Source organism: Theropithecus gelada, chromosome 9, assembly GCF_003255815.1.
Source record: "Theropithecus gelada isolate Dixy chromosome 9, Tgel_1.0, whole genome shotgun sequence".
Taxonomy (NCBI): Eukaryota; Metazoa; Chordata; class Mammalia; order Primates; family Cercopithecidae; genus Theropithecus; species Theropithecus gelada.
Window position 1 is genome coordinate 7,414,721 of NC_037677.1, and position 22,163 is coordinate 7,436,883.

The 22,163-nt window shown below is 46.1% G+C and overlaps 1 protein-coding gene across 2 annotated transcripts in view; it reads right to left on the bottom strand.

Annotated features, from left to right (window-relative positions):
* Positions 1-487: 487 nt before the first annotated feature.
* ITIH5 (inter-alpha-trypsin inhibitor heavy chain family member 5) overlaps positions 488-22,163 on the bottom strand; it is a 100,520-nt gene continuing 78,844 nt past the window's right edge. For both annotated transcript variants that reach the window (XM_025397285.1, XM_025397286.1), the window contains 6 exons: positions 16,469-16,778; positions 13,174-13,733; positions 10,206-10,259; positions 6,676-6,792; positions 3,557-3,934; positions 488-1,451 (listed from right to left, as the gene is read on the bottom strand). In XM_025397285.1, coding sequence (XP_025253070.1) covers positions 1,150-1,451; positions 3,557-3,934; positions 6,676-6,792; positions 10,206-10,259; positions 13,174-13,733; positions 16,469-16,778 — 1,721 coding nt within the window. In that variant the 3' untranslated portion in view covers positions 488-1,149. The remainder of the gene's footprint in view (positions 1,452-3,556; positions 3,935-6,675; positions 6,793-10,205; positions 10,260-13,173; positions 13,734-16,468; positions 16,779-22,163) is intronic.

Below are 22,163 nucleotides of genomic sequence, written 5' to 3' on the forward strand. Positions count from 1 at the left end.
AGTGACGTTCATTGGCTCTGGAAGCCCCCTCTGATCTTACCCTTTTCCTTAGGGCATCAGGTTTGTCCAAGTTTTGGAACCAGAGCCCCTGTTCATGCTGGTTTCCTGGCTTTTTTTCTATCTGACATGAAGGAAGCTGGAAGTCCTCGATTTTCTAAGCACTGACACGCTTCCTGTGATAGGTGGGCCGGTGGACCTTCTCCGAGCCGGCTCTGCCTCCCGTCCTAGCACTGTGCACATGTAACTGATTACCTCCTGGAGGACCACAAGGAAACAAGGTCTGGGAACTATGACAAAGGCAGGAGAGCTCCAAGTAAAAGATGCATCACATTCACTTGGCCAACTCTTCAGCACCAAGACACGCCAGTAAAATCAACCACATGGAGTTGTCCTGTGTGTTAAAAGCCTTTAGCTTATTGGAACAAACTGGAGAAGAGCCATTAACAAAGTCACGTGGTTTACAAAGCCCATTAGAAAGAGATCAGTATCTGAGCTGTAGATGTTTCTATTTTCAATCAAATTTCCTTTTAATGAAAACTAATTTTTAAGGGCAAGATACCACAGCAGAAGAAAAACCTCTCATAAGAAAAGACTTCATGGTTTACAGCGATCAAACGTATGGGCTATTTGCATGATTGGTGGCCTGGACTCAGTGAGAGATTCCTTTGTAGCAGAGGTTGGCCACACATCTGGGGGCTGCAACACCACTGAAAAGACAGCTTTCTAAGCATTAGTGTAAGGCAAAAAGCACAGTCCCCAAACTTGGCCATTTCCACCAAGAAAACAAGTTTCATAGCAACCTTCCTTCGCCAGAAAGGCTTACTTTATGACAGGCTAACAGAACAGATAAGCAGGTTGGGACAAGATACAGACTTTGTTGCATTTAGCTATGACCTTTCTCCCCTCCGTGGATGTGGGCAGGGTGGGGAGAGGCAGGAAGAGGGAGTAGAGAGAAATGACATTTGCACTCAGGCTTCCCGCCCCTACCCTTTGCCCAGACAGACGTCGGATCTATGCTGCACCAGGGGTGGGTCACGGAGTCCAGCTAATTGCCAGGAGCTGAAGCATGTACAAGCCATGAAAAGAGCTGCCCCATGGCCTCCCCACATCACGGTCCTTCATGCACTTGCATCATTAAGGCTGCCAGCTTCAGAGCTCCCTGGACGTTCCCCGGCCAAGCGTCATCCCTGTGTCAAACGGATGGGAGGCCAGGTAATCCTTGTACTCCCCGTCAATCAGTTTGGCGGCGTTGTTCCTGGCAAACCAGCAGTCTATCTGCTCTTCCCCATTGTAGATCTTCCTTTGCTTCCAGACCACTGGGACTTGGTGGCCTTTCACCTTTAGGACGGCCTCAGGCCCCTCTCCCGCCTGAAGGAGCAGAAGGTGAGTGGGGCTCTGGCTGGGCCCCGCAGGGTCTTCCGTGAGTCTGGCATCCTGGTTCAGGAACTGACCTGGGAGGACAAAGCAAAGCATCGGGTCTCAGTCAAATGCAGAAACCTCGTGCTGAAATCCAGCTTCAGTGCTATCAGTGGCGGCAAGCCTTACAATTGGCCACAGCCCGAGACTGGACTCTCCCAGCAGGAGCGGAGACATTTTCTGGTGTCATGGAAGAACACGTGTTCTGGGGGCAGGGAGGAGAGAGCTGAGGATTTATCCACACCATGGGATTTACCCACGACTGCTGGAAGCTTCCCAGTTGCTAACACTAGAAAGTTGCCTAACCTACAAATAGCGATAACCATGGTCTCCTACTGAGTCCAGAGGACAGGATGGGGCAGATAAAAGAGGGAAGTAGTGTTCCGTCTTCCCTCTGTCCTCTCCCCAGTCACAGGCCCGCCTCCTTTCTATCAGCCTCAGGTCTGTGTTGGGTGCAGGATGGAAAGCAGTCAGCTCAGCTCGTCTCTGACCCTCATCCTCAGGACTCTCCGGGTCCGATGGCAGCACTGCTCAGGCCACAGGAATAAAGAGCTGTGTCTGCAAAGGGAGCTCACACTGGGCCGCCAGGCCCCACGAAATACAGCCAGCTCAAGAGTCAGGAAATCCTGCCTACTAAACTGAGCCCTGACAATGGCTTGCTCTTTATTTTTGTGCAAGCGGCCCATGCAAAATTGCTCGTTGAAGAAAGCTGGGTAGAATGGCCCGCCTGCTGTGCACAGCCACGTGGGTACCTCCCCTGGTGGGGGTGTTGCTCAGGCTGGGCGCTGGGCAGGGCTGCCTCGTGTCTGTGTCTTCTTGCTGAGAGCAAAGGAACTGGATCCTCAGGTGACTACACTCCAATTCCTCATTCATTTTCCCAGAAGTCTAAAGAGAACTACTGGTTTATAAAGCCCATTCTTAGCCCAGAAAGCCCAGGAAGAAATCTAATTTTCATATTACATATGTAGTGATCTAATTTTCATATTACATATGTAATTTTCATATTACATATACAGTCATGCACCACATCATGACATTTCAATCAATGATGGACTGAAAATATGATGGTGGTCCCATAGGATTATAATAGCGTATTTTTAGTGTACCTTTTCTATGTCTAGATACGTTTAGATAAACAAATACTTATGAACATGTTGCAATTGCCTGCAGTATTCCATGCAGTCACACGCTGTACAGGTTTGTAGCCTGGGAGCAATAGGAGACACCACAGAGCCTAGCTGGGTGGGTAGTAGACTACACTATCTAGAGAGGTTTGTGTAAGGATATTCTAGATGGTCATATAGCGACCAAATCACCTAACGATGCATTTCTCAGAATGTATCCCTGTCATTAAGCAAGGCATGACTCTGTGTGTGTGTGAATACATACAATATGTACATATATATACATACAGACTGTATATATACACACATACAGACTGCGTATACACACACACACACATATACAGACTGCGTATATACACATGCACCATAAATACATAGACTGTATACATATATACACATTCATACTGTATACATACATATATACATATACACACATATATACATAGACTGTATATATACACACATATACAGACTGGGTGTATATACACACACCATACAGACTATATATACACACACACAGACTATATGTATATATACATACCATACATACACACTGCATACATACATGCTGTATACATATATACACATATACACAGACTGTGTATATATATACATGTATATAGACTGATATATAATGTATATGTATATATACATACATATCAGTCTGTGTATACATATATACACACGTACAGACTGTATATATAATACATATATACATGTATATGTATAATACATTATGTAGACTATATATACATACATATAGATTGTATATATGTATTTAGACTGTATATATACATACACACATGCAGTCTGTGTATACATATATATTATGTACACGTATAGACTGTATATATACGCACACACATACATACATACATATGCTGACTGTATATATAATAAAAACCACATTCCTATTGAATTTCTCAATCGAACTAAAGGTGCTGGCAATACCGGCTTTGCTTGGGAAATTTAACTCTGTCCTCTACACCCAGCGTGAGGAGAGCACAGCTTCCCACCTAGCAGTCCGTGGCAGTTGCTGGAGAGGCCTTCGCTGTTGGCGATGTAGAAACCCAGGTGGTGTCGCTGGAAGGGCGCCGGCTTTTTGTAGAGGTGGATGAGGATGACAAAGGCTATGGAGCCCTGGATGGTGACCGTGACATTGGCATTGGCAGACACGGATACCTCCAGCCCCCGGCTCCCCACCACCACACTCTGGTTGCAGGGGAGCACCAGCCTGTCCCCACCATCCAGGATGACTCTGCTCGGTGTGATCTCGAGGTAAGATCTCTCTGGTTTGTTGACGAGGATGGTGATGGTGCGGAAGTAAGTGCGCTGTTTCTTATGGCCATTTGGAGGGGCGGGTGCCCCGATTAACTCTCCATTCACTGTCACACCTCAAAGGCCAAGGGGAAAAGAACAAGGTTAGAAAATCTGGCCGGGAGCGGTGGCTCACGCCTGTCATCCCAGCACTTGGGAGGCCAGGGCAGGTGGACTGCTTGAGGCCAGGAGTTCAAGACCAGCCTGGGCAACACAGAGAGACCCTGTCTCTACTAAAAATAAAAAATTAGCTGGGCATAGTGGTGCATGCCTGTAGTCCCAGCTAGTTCGCTTGAGCCCAGGCGTTCCCAGGAGCCCAGGAGCTCAAGGCTGCCGTGAGCTGTGAGTACACCACTGCACTCCATCCTGGGCTCCAGAGTAAGATCCTCTCTCACAAAAACAAAAAAAAGGAAGAAAAAATCTATCCCTGCCCAACACATCAAGTTAGAATTTCCCTCCTCCTTTGGGCTTATCTTTGTATCTCTAGTACCAAAAACATTGTCGGACTTACACACAGAAGCCACTCAGTGGTTACTGAGTGAATGGATGAGGGAAAGCGTAAAGTTATGTGTGGATTTTTTACTGTTGTCTGACCAATATCTTGGGATAGAGGCGGGAGGATGTAGGTTTGGGTCAAGATACCGTAGAAGGAGGCACGAAGATAAGTATTTGTGCATCTACACACAGCTTACCATGTTCGTCTGGTTTCCTTCCAGTGTGGCGGTAGTGGTAAGAACCCTTGTATGACCCTGATGTGTATTTCGTATCCACCAGAGGCTGCTGATCCTAATTCGGACATCTTACGATGCCACTGAGCAGTGTGGGAGACTGCAAAGTTAGCTTTTTGTTTTGTTTTTAGTCCAAAAACTCAAGTTCTTCCTCCACTTAGGTGTTCATCCTTAGACAAGTCAGGAAAAAAAAAAAAAAAAAACACCTGTAATCCCAGTTTCTGGGGAGGCTGAAGCAGGAGAATCACTACTTGAACCCAGGAGGTGGAGATTGCAGTGAGCCCAGATGGCACCACTTCACTGCAGCCTGGGCGACAGAGTGAAACCCCATCTCAAAAAAGAAAAAAAAAACCTGCCTCCATTTCCTTATCTGTAAAATGGATGGACAGATATAAAACCTAAGAGAATTTTTGTGAGGATCCCAGGAGGTAGCATTTGTGTAAATTGTAAACTGCTATCAAATCAACTCATTTCTTTTTTTCTTCATCATTCTGAACACCACTGGGGCTTTTCTGGACTTGAGCAAGGCTTGTGAACCAAGCCCCAGGGTTCCGTGCTGTCTGGCTGAATAGCAAACAGATGGCAACTGCACTAGAGATGTTTGGGGCTGAATTAGGCGATGCATGTTAAATGCGTTTTGCTCTCAGGCAAAGCAGCAATTTGCAATAAGAAAAGATTGCTATATAATTAACTCTTGTTTTCTCTGCTTTGAGAATAATCTTCCCAATAAAACTTCTTAGACATTCAAGGAAAAAAGGGCCTTCTCTGGGGCAAGGGGTCAGGGGAGGGGAGAAATCCCAGCACGAGAAGAGCCTATGCTCTTCCAGCCTCAAAGTCCTAAGCATTTTTGGGCTGAGTTCCCATCACGGACATCTCGCGGAAGACAGAAACCATGGGAACTGCTCCTAGAATAGGAGGTATTTCCAAGGGCATACACAATTAGGTCCTATCTTGCTCCTGAGCCCTTCGAAGTAAGAAACAGTAGAGATTTAGCTCTGAGGCTATAAAGTCCCGCAAGAAAACAATGTGTTGAACGAACCCCAGGATCAAACTCTACATAATCGCATCACACGTCACCTGCCAGGGGACCCTGTGCAACCCAACATTCCAAGACACTCACGTTCTTGGCAGTAAGAAGTGCCAGGGTACCCACTCCAAAGCTTGTCCTCACAGAGCTGGATATGGCTGATTACCTGCATTGAACTTGAAATGCCTTCTCTGTGCTAATCTCTTTCACCCAGGCCCTCTACAGACCGACAGGGTCCATAGAGCCCCTTTGACCATACACGTTCACAGCACACAGAGCTGTGGATTCACAGCTGAGCGTCCTGTGTAAGTCATCAAGAAACTGACATGAGTTTAGAACCCTGGCCTCCCTGGCACCACAACTTTTGAATGGATAGACACTATGACAATAATACACAATAATACATAATGGATTTCTTTTTTTTTTTTTTTTTTTTTTTTGAGATAAGAGTTTCGCTCTTGTCACCAGGCTGGAGTGATCTCAGCTCACTGCAACCTCCGCCTCCTGGGTTCAAGAGATTCTCCTGCCTCAGCCTCCCGAGTAGCTGGGATCTCAGGTGCCCACCACTATGCCCGGCTAATTTTTTTGTATTTTTTAGTACAGACGGGGTTTTACCATGTTGGCCAAGCTGGTCTTGAACTCCTGACCTCAGGTGATCCGTCCGCCTCAGCCTCCCAAAGTACTGGGATTACAGGCATGAGCCACCGCGCCCAGCCTACACAGTGGATTTCTAAAGCACTTAAGCATTTACAAAACAACTTCACATCCAGTTTCATTTGATCCACTTTATATGGCTTTGTTAGGCCAATAGAGTGTCCCTATTTCCATTTCACAAGGGAAACAACTCCGAAGGCACGAGCCCAAGGCCAGGCGGCACTTGTCATAAAGCAGGGAGGCAGATGCGTAAGTCCAGGAGCGCCGTGCACTTCCCTTAACCACCGACAACACTCACTGAGCATCTATCAGGTGGCCCTCAGATCACTGGACATCCATCTGAAGAACAGAGGCGGATGCAGTACCTACCTCTTCTTGCCCGGATGCTACAGTGGAAGGTAGAACTTACCAGAGTCCATGTGATCAGAGACCAGCCTGAGGATGTCCCCGGGCTGCCCATCAATATTGAAGCACACAGTGAGTTTGCTCAGGGGGAAATCCACAACAAAGTGGGGATCGCCATCCACTGCCAGAGCAGAAGAAAAAGGAGAGAAAAAGAAAGACACTTATTAAGTACCTTCCTTGTGTAGGTGCTACTCTCTATTTTCTCATGAATGACGTTATTTTATTTTAATTATTTTTTTTTTGAGACGGAGTCTCGCTCTGTCACCCAGGTTGCAGGCTCGAGTACAGTGGCACGATCTCGGCTCACTGCAAGCTCCGCCTCCCAGCTTCACGCCAATCAATGATTTTATTGAATCCTGAAAACGATACTGGAAGGAAGTGTCCTCAATTTCCAGATGAGGAAGATGAGTGGGAGGGAAACGATTCCCCAAAATTGCCCAGTGAGTTCGCAGTAAACATTTGACTTCAGGTCTTCTAAATTCCAATATAATGCTCCTTTTATCACACCTAAGCTCAGTATAGACACCTAAGCCTCCAGAGGTGAGAGGAGAAGGAAAGAGAGATCCCTACACACCCTCTGCTGGTACTCAGTCCCCATGCTTCCATTCCCCAGGCAAACATCCCTTGCTATTTGCTTTCTCCTTTACTGGCACAGACGCAGAGGACTTTCCTCGCCTATGACGGGAGATCTACCGTGCTGCTTCTCCCAGGAAGCCATAGGCTATCCCAGGCTCATTCGCAGCGTCAGCTGTATGCCACCCCTGCACGCAGGCACTGAGAGCCATGCCCAGCTTAGATGCAGGGGCAAGCGAAGCAACAAGTGAGTAGGTGGCCAGGCACACAGTCAGGGTACTGCCGGAAACCCCTCCTTTGGGTCACACCGACTTCACTGCTCTGAAGTTTCTGTCCACAGATGACACCACAAAGTTCAGCTGACAGTTCTTGTCTGTCCTCATTTTCACCTGTTAAAGGTGAACAGTCTTGCCTTTTATTATACAAATAAAAGATTTCTTGAGAATCTATATCAATTCTCTTACTAGATTGGAAATTTACCTTCTAATTTATATTCCAAGTGCAATTTGTTTATTTTATTTTTATTTTATTGAGACAGGGTCCCACTCTGCTGACCAGACTGGAGCACAGTGCTGCAATCATAGCTCACTGCAGCCTCAAACTCCTGGGCTCAAATGGTCCTCCCACCTCAGCCTCCTGAGTAGCTGGGACTACAGGCAGGTGCCACCATGCCGGGCTAATTTTTTATTTTTTGTAAGGACAGGGTCTTACTATGTTGCCTAGGCTGGTCTCAAACTCCTGGGTTCAAGCATTCCACCCACCTCAGCCTCCCAAAGTGCTGGGATTACTGGCGTGAGCCACTGCACCAGCCTACTTGTTTCTTGAATGCCTCTCTGCTTTCCGTGCACATGGATGTGTCTGCATGCATGCTGTGCACAGTATAGGCACGAGCCAGACAGAGTCGGCTTTCACGCTGCAACAAACTAACATCCCTGCATTCACTGCTGAGAAACCCTTTCTGCCCCAGCATCCCTGAGAAGGGCCCTTGAGAGGATCTGGCTGCTCTCCCTGGGAAGCGCCTCAACTTCCCGGAAAATTGCAATGTATGAAGAAATTCAAGGTGGTGGTCTTTTGCTGATGGGGAAAAACCGGCCCCCAGAGGAGATCAAAGTTCTCACCCACATTGCTGGCGTTTTTTCAGGCACGCACAGTTGTCTTTCGGTGTCCATGGGGGATTAGTTTCAGGACCCCCGCAGATACTAAAATCCATGTGTACTCAGGTCCCCAACATACAATGGTGTAGTATCTGTATGTAACCTTCGCAGAGCCTTCATTTTATTTTTAATTTATTTTTATTTATTTATTGAGATGGAGGCTCACTCTGTCACCCAGGCTGGCGTGCAATGGTGCAATCTCGGCTCACTGCAATCTCTGCCTCCTGGGTTCAAGCGATTCTCCTGCCTTAGCCTCCTGAGTAGCTGGGATTACAGGTGTGCACCACCATGCCCAGCTAATTATTGTGTTTTTAGTAGAGATGGGGTTTCACCATGTTGGCCAGGCTGGTCTCGAACTCCTGACCTCAGATGATCCACCTACGTTGGCCTCCCAAAGTGCTGGGATTACAGACTTTAGCCACTGCCCGCAGCCTTTCCATACACTTTAAATCATCTCTAGGTTACTTATAACAACTAATGCAAAGGGAATGCGATGTAAATAGTTGTTACACTATGTCGTTTAAGGAATAAAGACAAGAAAAAAAGTCCGTGCACATTCAATACAGATGCAATTCCTTTTTCACGTATTTCCAATCTGCTCTTGGTTTGATCCTTGGGATGCAGGACCCATGGAGACAGAGGGCAACCGTCTAGCTCATCTGACAGTTTTCTGAGAGTTTCTGTGTGCACATACCACACCATTTCTACTCAAATCGTCCAAATCTCTTTACAAGGAAAGATAGTGCTTGATCCAAAAAAGTAGGGAGGGGTCAAAAAGGCATTACTCCAGGCAGCATCCAAGAGGAAGCTTTTCTGGCATTCCATAAAGCCTACGTGTGTGTTCAAAGGAATTACAGTCCGTCTCCTGGAGACTGTGCAGACTCTATATCCACGGCTAATTTCTGGGATGTCCCTGGTTTTAGGAGCTTGCACGTACAGCACAGCAGCAGAAAGGCCATAATCGAGACATCCAGAGGATGACGTGGACACAGCAGAACAAAACCAAGTCATAGGTTGTTCCCTCTGAATTTTTATTACAGTCCCAGGAAGCTGGCAAAAGGAAATTTCATGACATTTGAAAAAAATCTGTTCTTCCCTTCCGAAACCACGAACTGAAAAAAATGCAAACAAAAACAAAGCCTGCCTGTCACACCAGACGTTTTTATTTTGGTAGCACCATTTTATGTTTGTCACAGCAGAGGCTGGAAGGATGCACGTTCCCGATCTCTAAAACAATGTCTTCCAAACTCAGTAAGGGTCAGAATGTGCCTCTGCCACCCATCTACTCTTCCATCGGGTTTCCTGCCAGGATTCCTGGGGACTGTGCTATCTCCACAGTGTTTATGCGATGGTTTCATGACAGCTGCAATTCTCAGGCTCTGCCTCACATTGTGGGCTTGATACGTTGCTGAATGAGCTGGTATTTTTAACTGACTTCATGGAATTCTTGGTTTTACACTCTTTTTTTTTAAGACAGAGTTTCACTCTTGTAGTCCAGGCTGGAATGCAGTGGCGTGATCTTGGCTCACTGAACCCTCAACTTCCCAGGTTCCAGCAATTCTCCTGTCTCGGCCTCCCCTACAGGCCCCTGCCACCACACCTGGCTAATTTTTGTATTTTTAGTAGAGAGGAGGTTTCACACCATGTTGGCCAGGCTGGTCTTGAACTCCTGACCTCAAGCAATACACCCACCTCAGCCTCCCACAGTGCTGGGATTACAGGCATGAGTCACCACACCTGGCCTGGTTTCAGACTTTTTAAACATCTCTTACTCTCAATCCACACACAACCGCATCCTTTTCTTTACCTGATGTTTTAGAGATTTTAATTCTTGGCTGGTATGGCTTCTCCAGCAAAGGTCCTAAAAAGGAGAAGGAAGAGAACATCACGGTCATTCATTAAAGAAGATGAAGAGAGAGGTACAAAGGGAGAGAGTAGAAATGACTAAAATACAGCTTTTAGGTACATTTGTAATAGCTTAAAGAATCAAAAAACCCTTTAAAACATCATCAGTCTTAAAAAGGCAGCTTGGCCTCAAAACACAAAAGCCAGGCATGGTGGCTCATGTCCATAATCCCAGTGCTTTGGGAGGCCAAGGTGGGAGGATCACTGGAACCCAGGAGTTCGAGACCAGCCTGGGCAATATAGTGACACCCTGTCTTACCAAAAAAAAAAAAAAAATTAGCCCAACAAGGTGGTACACGTCTGTAGTCCCAGCTTCTTGGGAGGCCGAGGTGGGAGGATCACTTGAGCCCAGGAGATTGAGGCTGCAGTGAGCCATGATTGCACCACTGCACTCCAGGCTGGTTAACAGAGTGAGACTGTCTCAAAAAAGAAAAGACAAGAAAAGAAAAGAAAATAATAGAAGCTACACAAGTGGAGTGTAAAGTGTGCAGGATTAATTATTTTATTCTTCTACGAATTAGATACTATTCTTTTCTGTTATTTTTGTGTATATTATAGGGGAAAATATTTTATCACACTTGAGATATATTTATAGGGGAAGGGAGAAATGAGTTGTTCAGTGGGCCTGTAGAATTTTGGATGTGCAAGATGGAAAAGTTCTAGAGATCTGTTTCATCACAGTGTCAATATACTTAACATCACTTACCAGCATTGAACTGTACGCTTAAAAATGGGTAAGGTGGTAAATTTTACGTTCATGATAAAAACAAAAACAAACAACAATGTAAAAAAAGAGGTACAGTTACAATCCAGTGTCTGTAGCTACGTGTGCGGTGGAATTCACAAAGCAGAAGATTTTGAAACACTCTGTATTTCAAAGTACTGGTGCTCTGAATATTCAATGAAAGAATAACCTAAAAGTAATTCATATCTATAAATAAAATCAATAACTTATGTCAAATTGTTAGTACTAGCAAAATTGTGCTCCTCTTCTCTGGTTTTTACTGCTCCCAGAAATTAACGAGTGAGGTCTCGAAACATTCTTGAAGCACCCGCTTCTCAAGACTGGTCTTGACCAGCATGATCTGGGCAGAACGCAGATTTGCCAGGAAAGAGGATGGATGACTGGATGACTGCTTTGAGGAGTGGCAGCTGCCACCAACTCTCAAAAAAAATTTAAATTTAAATTTAAAAACCATCAGAGCTTTAAGGAAAGGAAGAATTTTCTTTCAAAAAAAAAAAAAAAAAAAAAAAAAAACCCTTTTGAGTAATCAGTTGGTTATCTCTTCTGTCTTTCTGGACAGAGATCACCTGGGTCTGATCTCTCCTGAAGCTGTGGAGATTTGCGCTGATGACCTGTCATCAAGATCTTATTCAGAAAGCCATTTTTCCTGGATGTGGCATGGATCTCATGAGTAGAAAGTGATGGCATCCTGCCACATGCTTTTAATCACAGCAAAAATTGTGTAAGTTTTGCCAAGACAAGCTCCATCCTTTCTGAAATAGCCGCGTCAACTGTAACCTCGCTATCGGGGACAGAACTTATCAGTAAATTTCTGGTATTCCATGCCTCCATGGAAGGCGTGTCTGACATTTGTGCAAAACTCACTGTGTGCCCATGGCATTCCATATGTAGTCCTTACAACAGCCCTGCAGGGAAATTATGATTATCTCCGTGTTCAGGGCTGGGGAGTGGGAACGGAAGCTCAGAGAAGTTGAGACACCTGCCTCAGGCCTCACAGCTGCTCAGGAAGGTTGGTGAATCCTAACTGCATGCTTTCTCCACACCCAGGTCTTTCTAAGACTTTAGAGTGTGAGGAATAAATGGGACAGCATTGGTGGGGTGCGGAGTAGGGCCTGATCAACCTGTTTCCTCTCCTAGGAGACAGAACTTGACAGGAACCCAAAAAAATGTGATGCATATGAAACGCAATTTTCCACAAGCAGATCTGCCAGGAATACAATGCCCTGCTTTGGTTTCACTGTTTCCTTTCTCTTGTTCTGGTCTCTACTCTTACCCCCAGCAGAATGGCACCAAGACTGACCGTGCCTGCATCTGTTCGGATTCTCAGAGACTGACATGTAAAGATCGGATTCTTGCAAGAATCGGTACCTTGGTCCTTCCCACGTGCTCTCGGGGAAATAAAATCAAGCATACAATTAAATTATACTACATAACTCTGAAGTGCTTGAAAATACAGAAAGGTACTGAAAAATGGGCATTGGTATGTTCATTTCAGTGCTTCTGCCCATGCCTGAAACCTGGCAAGCACTCAGTTTATTGATGGTTTATTGATGGACTGACCTCACTAGGCTATATTTCTGACTCAAATGCCACCTTTTTCTCATTTCTCTAGACAGCCACAGTGTACAGCAATGTGTGTACAACAGTGTACAATACTCTCTGAAGACTATGAGCTCTATACAGCGTTACTGCTTTTTGGTTGGTTGTTTTTTGGAGACGGGGTCTTGCTCTGTCACCCAGGTTGGAGAGCAGTGGTACCATCATGGCTCACTGCAGCCTCAAACTCCCGGGCTCCATTGATCCTCCTTCCTCAGCCTCCTGAGTAGCTGAGACTACAGGCATTCCACCATACATAGATAATTAAATTTTCTTTTTCTTTTGTAGAGACAGGGTCTCTCTGTGTTGCCCAAGCTGGTGTTGAACTCATGGCCTCAAGTGATCCCACCTCAGCTTCCCAAAGTGCTGGGATTACAGGCGTGAGCTACTATACCCAGTCTGGGTTATTATTTGTAAGTATTATAGCAAGATGGACTAACACAGCTTCCTGCTGGGGCTCCCTGTGGAGGAGGTGAGTGGCATCTCAGGCCTGCGTCCCCCACACCTGGCTGGCACAGGTGCCTCGTACCTGGCTGCGTGCCAGCTCCTCGCACGCTCTGCACCACCGGTTCGGGTCCCATGGCGGCCGACATGCCGTGGGCCTCCTCCAGGCCGTCCTTGCGCGGGACCGGCCCCCTCAGCTTCATGGAAGTGAAGGGAGTGAGGAAGCGGTAGCTTAGGGCCAGGTCCTGGGCCTGCTGCCGCAGCCGCTCCTTCTCCGGCTCATCGTCACTTTGCAGCCAGGAGCTCAGCAGCTCCTTTGTGGTGAGGTAGCTCCAGAGACGCTCGATGTGGTTGGGGTCCCCCTCTCCATCGCCTTCAGGCCTGGGGCTTCCTGTGACATCTTTCCCTGCCTTCTGAGGTCCCACAAGCACATCCGTCTTTAGGATGACGAATTTCTTACTGTTGCTGGCGGTGACCTCCACGTGCAGGTGATCCAGCTTCCTGTCCACCAGCTTCCCTGCAATGATGATCTCTGAGCCGTTGAAGTAGTTGGGGAACAGGGTCTTGGTGGCCTGCACCACTGAGCTGGGGGGATAATCGATGCGGATATCAGAGAGGAGAGGGGTCCTGATTTCATCGTAGAACCTGCGGTGGAAGCACAGGGAAAGAGGGAGATCAGGGCCCTGCTCCAACAGCAGGCAGGACAGTCCTAAAGGAAAATGCACTCTCAGGGGGATGAGTCTGATTTTAGAAGCGATCAAGTCCAACATGGCACCCCACACAATATTTCTGCCAGGAGGTCACGAGGCAGCAGGTTGAACACCACTGATGAGAGGGAATGCATTCTCTCACATGGCTTCTGAGCTGTTTTTCAACTGCTCTCATGATGAGAAAGAACCTCCTTCTAGTAGATTAAAATCTTCCTCCCTGAAATTTCCACCCACTGGTTTCAGTTTTGCCTCTGGAACAATACAGAATTAGTCTAATCCATTTCAACAGACATTTGGATGCTTAAAAACCAATGCTGTGATTCCTTTAAGCCTGATCAATCCCCAGTTTCATGAACTATTCTTCCTGTGATACAGTTTTGAGATTCCCTCACTATTCTTTGTAAATTTCCTTTGTGCACACTTACATTTCTCAAAGGATCTCTTAAAAAACCTTTTTCTTAGAACCAAATACAAATTCCAGATGTGCTTTAAGCAGCACATCCTACTTGAGAAACCTGATTTGTGTGAGTTTGTGTGTATAACATTTGCTTGCATTTGCTTTTCTTGTAGTTAAGTTACATGGCTGCTTCTTGTTAAGTCAGGAGACAATTAAAATTCCCTTTCAAAAGATCTACAAAGTATAGGCTGTGGAATTAGACTTCCATCTCTGTCGCTTCCTGGCTGTGTGTCTTGGGACATCTGACTTAACCTCTCTGAACTTCAGTTTCCTTATCTATAAAATCAGGATGTTAACAGTACTTCTTTGGTCACATGCTAGCTGTCCCCGAAAGTCCATTTTTCCCTTCTTTCATGAGAATTGAGCTCTGGCCGTCGAGCTGCAAACTACATTTCCCAGCCTCCATCAAGGCCACAAATGGCCATGTGATTATGTCCTCCCAATGGAATATGGGTAGGCGTGAGATGTGCAACTTCTTAATATTTGCTTAAAATTCATGCTGGCTTTCTTTTCTCTCTCCCTTTTTGTGGCTAGAAAACTAGAGTGATAGTGACCGAATTTCAATCCTATAGCATTAAGGACAACACCTGAGGGAAGCAGAGCAATAAAACAGAAGGAGCTTAGGTCCCTGAATGACTTTCTGGAGCAGGATCTAGCCTGTTACCATTACAGGAGAGGGAAGTAAATGGCTATCTTATTTCAGCCTTTGCCTCTCATCATCTCTGTACTGCAGCGTAGCCTTTACCCTAATACACCTATCTCCTAGGATTTCTGTGAGGATCATCCGGGATAATGCACATAGAAATTCCTGGTGTATCATAAGTTCTCATAAATGCAGGGTATTGATCACAGTTTCAGTGGGATGGCAGTGCAGCTGACTTGTTGCAGCATAATTGCTTTTGCTTCTGAATGCCTTATTGAATCTCAATTCTATCATCCAGTGCATCAGATTCTCCCCTTTGACTCTAGCTTTGAATAATTTTTAAAATATGGGAAGCAAATCTGTGTTTTCATTTACATCTTTCATTAAGCATGGGAGGAAATGGTGGCGAATCCCAAACCGAGGACCTGTCTTTACTGCACACCTTAGGGACCTCTACTTCCATTTATCATTAATAAGTGTCCTTTGATTATGGCTATTAAACACCCGTATTTCTACCCAAACCTCCCCTTTGCTTTTAAGTAGATACCACATATGCCACGGTGCAGATTCAAGGGCCTCACGCTGAACTGGGAGTTGGCATTTTGCTCAGTCAACAGCAACGTGGCAGACTGTGTGTGGCAACATAATATCCGAGGGAAGCTATTTCTGTTTTAAAAGATCTAAGTTTTCTCCAACCTCTCATTTAAAAGATCTCATTTATTCTCCACCTCAAAATAATCTGATTATTTACCAGTTTTATCTGGTGGTTTTGCTTCTAAATAAAAGTATCTTTTAACTAGTACTCAAAATGGAGATAACAGTACTCTACTACTCACAGGGTAGGATAAAAGTACACTGACTAGAAAGTGCTTTGAAGTATCAGGATGTCAATGATCCACGAGAGCTCATTAAATACTTAATATGGGATGGCCACTGTGCCAATGCTTTACATGGTGTTTTTATATAGCGATTTTCTCATTAAATTCTGCAACCAACCATAATCCTCATTTTACAGATGAGAAAACGGAGGTACAGCCTGTCTTAAAATCTTGCTTAGGGCTGGGTGCAGTGGCTCACGCCCGTAATCCCAGCACTTTGGGAGACTGAGGCGGGCAGATCACCTGAGGTCAGGAGTTTGAGACCAGCCTGACCAACAGGGAGAAAGAAACCTCATCTCTACTAAAAATACAAAATTAGCCTGGCATGGTGGCACATGCCTGTAATCCCAGCTACTCGGGAGGCTGAGGCAGGAGAATCGCTTGAACCCGGGAGGTGGAGGTTGCAGTGAGCTGAGATCACACCATTGCACTCCAGCCTGGGCAACAAGAGTGAAACTCCATCACAAGAAAAAAAAAAAATCTTGCCTAAAGTCACAAAGGAGGATCCGAATTTGAACTCTGATCTGCCGGGCTTCAAAACACATTGTGATACCTCCCATTGCAATGAGCTGTGATCGCTGTCAGCGGATGCAAGTCTGGGGTGCAGCAACACAGTCCTCTCTGAGTTCCCACCGCAGCCACCCCTCAGCCCCTCGACCAGCCTCGCATGCCTACGCAGACAGACCACAGACCCGATGAGCTGCGAGCCTGCATCCTCCTCCTCGTGCACACGCCGTGTGAGGCCGCAGTTCTCCAGCGACAGTTTCTCCAGCAGCCTGAAGTCCACATCGTTGCCGATGCCAATGGTGAAGATGCAGACTTGGCCTCGGGCGGCCTCTCGGGTGTTGTTGAGGATCTTGAGGGTGTGCGTCTCCCCGACTGTGGGCTTCCCATCCGTCAGGAAAATGATGAGGGACACGCTCCGGTCTCCAATGTCATTGTGGGCCACGTACTTGTTGAGGAGCCTGATGGCCCTCTGCAGGGCCCCATTGATGTCTGTGCCTGCAGGACACCAACACGGGACAGCTCAAGCCTCTACACTCACCTCCCCACCCTGAATGCACTTTCCTTTTTTTTGAGACGGAGTCTCGCTCTGTCACCCAGGCTGGAGTGCAATGGCGCGATCTCCACTCATTGCAACCCCACCTTCCAGGTTCAAGCAATTCTCCCACCTCAGCCTCCCAAGTAGCTGGGATTACAGGCACATACCACCACATCTGGCTAATTTTTGTATTTTTAGTAGAGACGGGATTGACCATGTTGGCCAGGTTGGTCTCAAACTCCTGACCTCAAGTGATCTGCCCACCTTGGCCTCCCAAAGTGCTGGGACTACAGGCGTGAGCCACCGCGCCCAGCCTGAATGCACTTTCATAGCTGCAGTTCACGCTCAACCACCCAAGTGCTCATAGGAGTGAGATGTCAGGGGGCCATCCAGAAACTTGCTAAATGCAAATCGTTTACTAGATGCATATAAGTGACCGGGGACTACCCCGTCGTAACAAACCTTCTCCAGAAGGCGTGTGGCGACACCTTAGTTTAACAGTCTCCACTACCTGAGCTTCAGTGACTTCTGTGCCCTTTTCTGAGAATGGTTTTGAAAAGAGCAGGAAGGGCCGGGCGCGGTGGCTCAAGCCTGTAATTCCAGCACTTTGGGAGGCCGAGACGGGCGGATCACGAGGTCAGGAGATCGAGACCTTCCTGGCTAACACGATGAAACCCCGTCTCTACTAAAAAAATACAAAAAACTAGCCGGGCGAGGTGGCGGGCGCCTGTAGTCCCAGCTACTCGGGAGGCTGAGGCAGGAGAATGGCGTGAACCCGGGAGGCGGAGCTTGCAGCGAGCTGAGATCCGGCCACTGCACTCCAGCCTGGGCGGCAGAGCGAGACTCCATCTCAAAAAAAAAAAAAAAAAGAAAAGAAAAGAGCAGGAAAGTGTTGAGCATACAGGACAGCAGAAATGAGCAGGGAGAAACAGCTGCAGAGGGGAGGAGGGGCACGGAATGAAGAGGAGGGTAGCTGCTGACATCTCAGATGCCTTCCAGCGTTGTCCAGGGCTGGGTGGAGCTGATGAAAGAATGAATTTGTTGCCTTCATCGTCCCTCCTTTCCTGGCTTCCTGTCCCTTCAGATCACCTCAGCTTGTCAGAACCCCACAGAGGAAGGGGGCATGAAATATTTCTCTTAGCCACCCTTTTTCCTTCAGAGGCCCTTGTCAGCAACAGCTCTGATTAAAGTTGAGGGCTGGCCAGGCACGGTGTCTCATGCCTGTAATCCCAGAACTCTGGAAGGCCAAGAGGGGCAGATCACCTGAGGTCAGGAGTTCGAGACCAGCCTGGCCAACATGGCAAAACCCTGTCTCTACCAAAAATACAAAAATTAGCCAGGCATGGTGGCACATGCCTGTAATCCCAGCTACTCGGGTGGCTAAGGTCAGAAAATCACTTGAACCCAGAAGGCAGAAGTTGCAGTGAGACAAGATTGTGCCATTGCACTCCAGCCTGGGCAACAAAGTGAGATGCTGTCTCAACAGAAAAAATAAAAATAAAATAAATAAATTTATAAATAAAATGAAGTTGGGGATGACAGGGAAGAAACACTTTATCAGGAATATGTGGCTTAGAAAACCCCTACAAAATAGAAAACAAATCTCAACTCTGAGAAACGGTGGAAGAATAAACACCAATGACATTAGCAGGTATCTGTGGACAGCAGGAGGTTTTACTCTCCTGCTTTTCTTTGGATGATTTTCTTTACTCCTCAAATGTCTTAGAATAGACACTTCCATGGAAAACATAGGGTGAGAACATGAGTTCTAAATGTTCTGTTTCTTGATCTGGGTCCGGGCTCTGTTCAGTTTATGAAAACATATCAGGTTGTACACTTACTACATGTGCATTTCTCTGCATGTATGTTACACTACAGGTTACTGCTTCCTTAAAAAAGAATGTTCCCATGTGTTCTTTTCCTTCTTTCTTTTTAGAGACAGGGTCTCAATATGTTGCCTAGGCTGGTCTAAAACTCCTGGGCTCAAGCAATTCTCCCACCTCAACCTCCCAAAGTGCTGGGACTACAGGTGTGAGCCACCATGCCCAGCCACCGATGTATTTTTTTTTTCTTTTTTTTTTTTTTTAAGACATAGTCTTGCTCTCTTGCCCGAGCTGGAGTGCAGTGGCGTGATCTTGGCTCACTGCAACCTCTGCCTCCCCGGTTAAAGCAAACAATTCTCCTGCCTCAGCCTCCTGGGTAGCTGGGATTACAGGCACCTGCCACCATGCCCAGCTAATTTTTCTATTTTTTTAGTACAGACGGGGTTTCACCATGTTGGCCAGGCTGGTCTTGATCTGACTTTGTGATCTGCCCACCTTGGCCTCCAAAGTGCTGGGATTACCGGCATGGGCCACGGCACCTGGCCCCATGTATTCTTAAATTTACTACATTATGATTAAAATAAATCACACAATTTAAGTTTGGGAGCAAAATGAATAAATAAATAAAGTTGGGGCCTGTGTCTTTGATAGGAGCTGAACAAGTATTTGTTTGGTGGATGGAGAGACAGGTGGTTGGGTGGTTGAGGTTGAAATCCCAGCTACAGTGAGGTTTCTGGGTTAGCTAAGAATTCCACTGAACTAAGCTACCAGCATCCCACCATTACCAAGTAAAGCAGAGACTTTACTGTAGTGTGAACACCTATTTCCTTTGTTTTTTTTTCTTTTTTTTAAATGGCTTAAGATAAAATCTATATACCAAAAGATCACCCATTCTAAGTGTCCAATTCATGATCTGTGGTAAACTTAAGAGTTTGATGACCATCACCACCATCCATCATCCTGACTGGAGGCACTTTTCTCTACCTGCAAATTTTACCACATTTGTGGTACATATATACCATGGGGCACTATTCAGCCATAAAAAAGAATGAGATCCTGTCATTTGCAACACGATGGATGGAACTGGAGCTCATTATATTAAGTGAATTAAGCGAGGCACAGAAAGACCAACTTCCCATGTTCTTGCTTATTTGCGGGAACTAAAAATTAAAACAATTGAACTCACGGAGATAAAGAGGAGAACAATGGTTCCCAGAGGCTGGGAAGGGTAGTAGAGGGTGGGGCAGAAGGATAGTTAATGGGTACAAAAAGTAGTTAGAAAGAATGAAGAAGATCTAGCATTTGATAGTGCAACAGGGTGATTATATTCAATAATAATTTCAAGATACATTTAAAAATAACTAAGAGTATAATTGGATTGTTTGTAACACAAAGGACAAATGCTTGAGGTGACAGATATTTCATTTATCTGATGTAATTATCACACAATGTATGCCTGTATCAAAATACCTCATATACCCCATAAATACATATACCTACTCTGGACCCACAAAAATTAAAATTTAAAATTAAAATGTACCACATCTGGGAGAACCAGATCATCTCCCCCATGGCTTTACATCCTCCAGATTTTCTAGCTAAAAAAGTAGATAAGGCTATGTCCATGACCAGATGTTCGTAATTCTTGCTAAGATGCAGAGTCCAAATGGAAGGAAAGTTATTTAACATTTTATTGGAATCACTAATTTGCCTTTCTTTTGTTTGTTTGCTTTTGAAATGGAATCTCACTTTGTCACCCGGGCTGGAGTGCAGTGGCGCGATCTCGGCTCACTGCAACCTCTGCCTCCCAGATTCATGCAATTCTCCTGCCTCAGCCTTCCCAGTAGCTGAGACTACAGGTGCAAGCCACCACGCCCAGCTAGTTTTTTGTATTTCAGTAGAGATGGGGTTTCACCGTGTTGCCCAGGCTGGTCTCAAGCTCCCGAGCTCAGGCAATCCGCCCGTCTTGGCCTCCCAAAGTGCTAGGATTACAGGCATGAGCCACTGTGCCTGGCCTAATTTGCCTTTCTTAAGGCCCAGTCTAATTTCTTAGTGCCCCTGGATGTGTGGGCAAGGATGAACTGGCATTTGTTTTTTTTTCGTGTCTGTATTCAGCAATGGTGCCAAATCTCTCACTCCACTTTAAAGCCAAGGAGAGCCCAGGCAGAGGGATGGATTAGCTTTCCCGATGGCACACAGCCACCAGAGGCCCTGCAGGGATTGGCATCAAGCCCATGTTAAGGGGGACGCCTCCTGCCCACTGAACACAGAGAGGAGCTGTCATCAAAGGACTCACAAGCACCAGTGAGAGGGGTTACCCGAAAATAATGGCCACATCGATGCTTAAAGAGGACCTTCTATGTGCCAGGACCATTCTAACCACTTGAAATGCTTTAGCTCACTCCATCCTGATAACGACTCCATTGTTATCTTCATTCTACAGATGAGGAAACTGAGGCACAGAGAAGGTGGAGCTGGATTCAAACCCAGGCAGCCTGGCTTCCAAATCCATGCTCTCAGTCCTGACGCTACACATCTTAGAGAGAAGCAGGCTGATTTACTGTTCACCTGCAGAGGCTAGGGCAAGGCGGTGTCAAGAAAAATAAAGGAAATCCATGGGGTTTCTAAGGCTTGGAGTCCAAAAGACGCTAACATACATCAGCCATTTTCTTTCTTTTTTTTTTTTTCTTTTTATTTTGAGACAGAGCCTTGCTGTCGCCCAGGCTGGAGTGATGTGATCTCGGCTCACTGCAACCTCTGCCTCCCAGATTCAAGCAATTCTCCTGCCTTAGCCTCCCAAGTAGCTGGGATTACAGGCACTTGCCACCACACCTGGCTAACTTTTTGTATTTTTAGTAGAGACGGGGTTTCGCCATGCTGGCCAGGCTGGTTTTGAACTCCTGACCTCAGGTGATTCACCTGCCGTGGCCTCCCAAAGTGCTGGGATTACAAGCGTGAGCCACCCCGCCCGGCCCAGCTATTTTCTAAAGCTGTTTATTACTCCATGGACCCCACTCTACCAGCACACACACATCATTCTTCTAGTAAGCAGGACCATTAAAATACATCCAATCTACAAATATCCATTGAGCATGCCCTCTGTGTCAGGAACCATGCATGGAGGTGGGAGCTATGTTAACATGAAGAGAAATCTGTTCCTTCAAGAATTTTACGGTGTTGTGGATTTGGATTTCCTGCCGTAGATTATCACTATCATATTAAATCCAATCTTCTATTTCTCTCATCAAACATCAAAACAGTTCCGAGATTATACTGTTTTGGAGGCTAGTAGGAAATCCCAGTGTAAATGAAAGTACCAGCCCAGCAAGATCAAGTTCCAAATTAAGTTCATTTGGGAAATGAGGGCTTTGTCTTGGATTGGGAAACCATGAATACATTAAAGATGGAAAATTCCAGATGGGAAAAGACTGAAGAGTGTTTTGTAGGTTTCCAGATAACTGAAGTGGAATTAACCAGGAGGTGGTGTCTCTATACAGAGCCTGTAAGGCAGGGGGCAGGGAG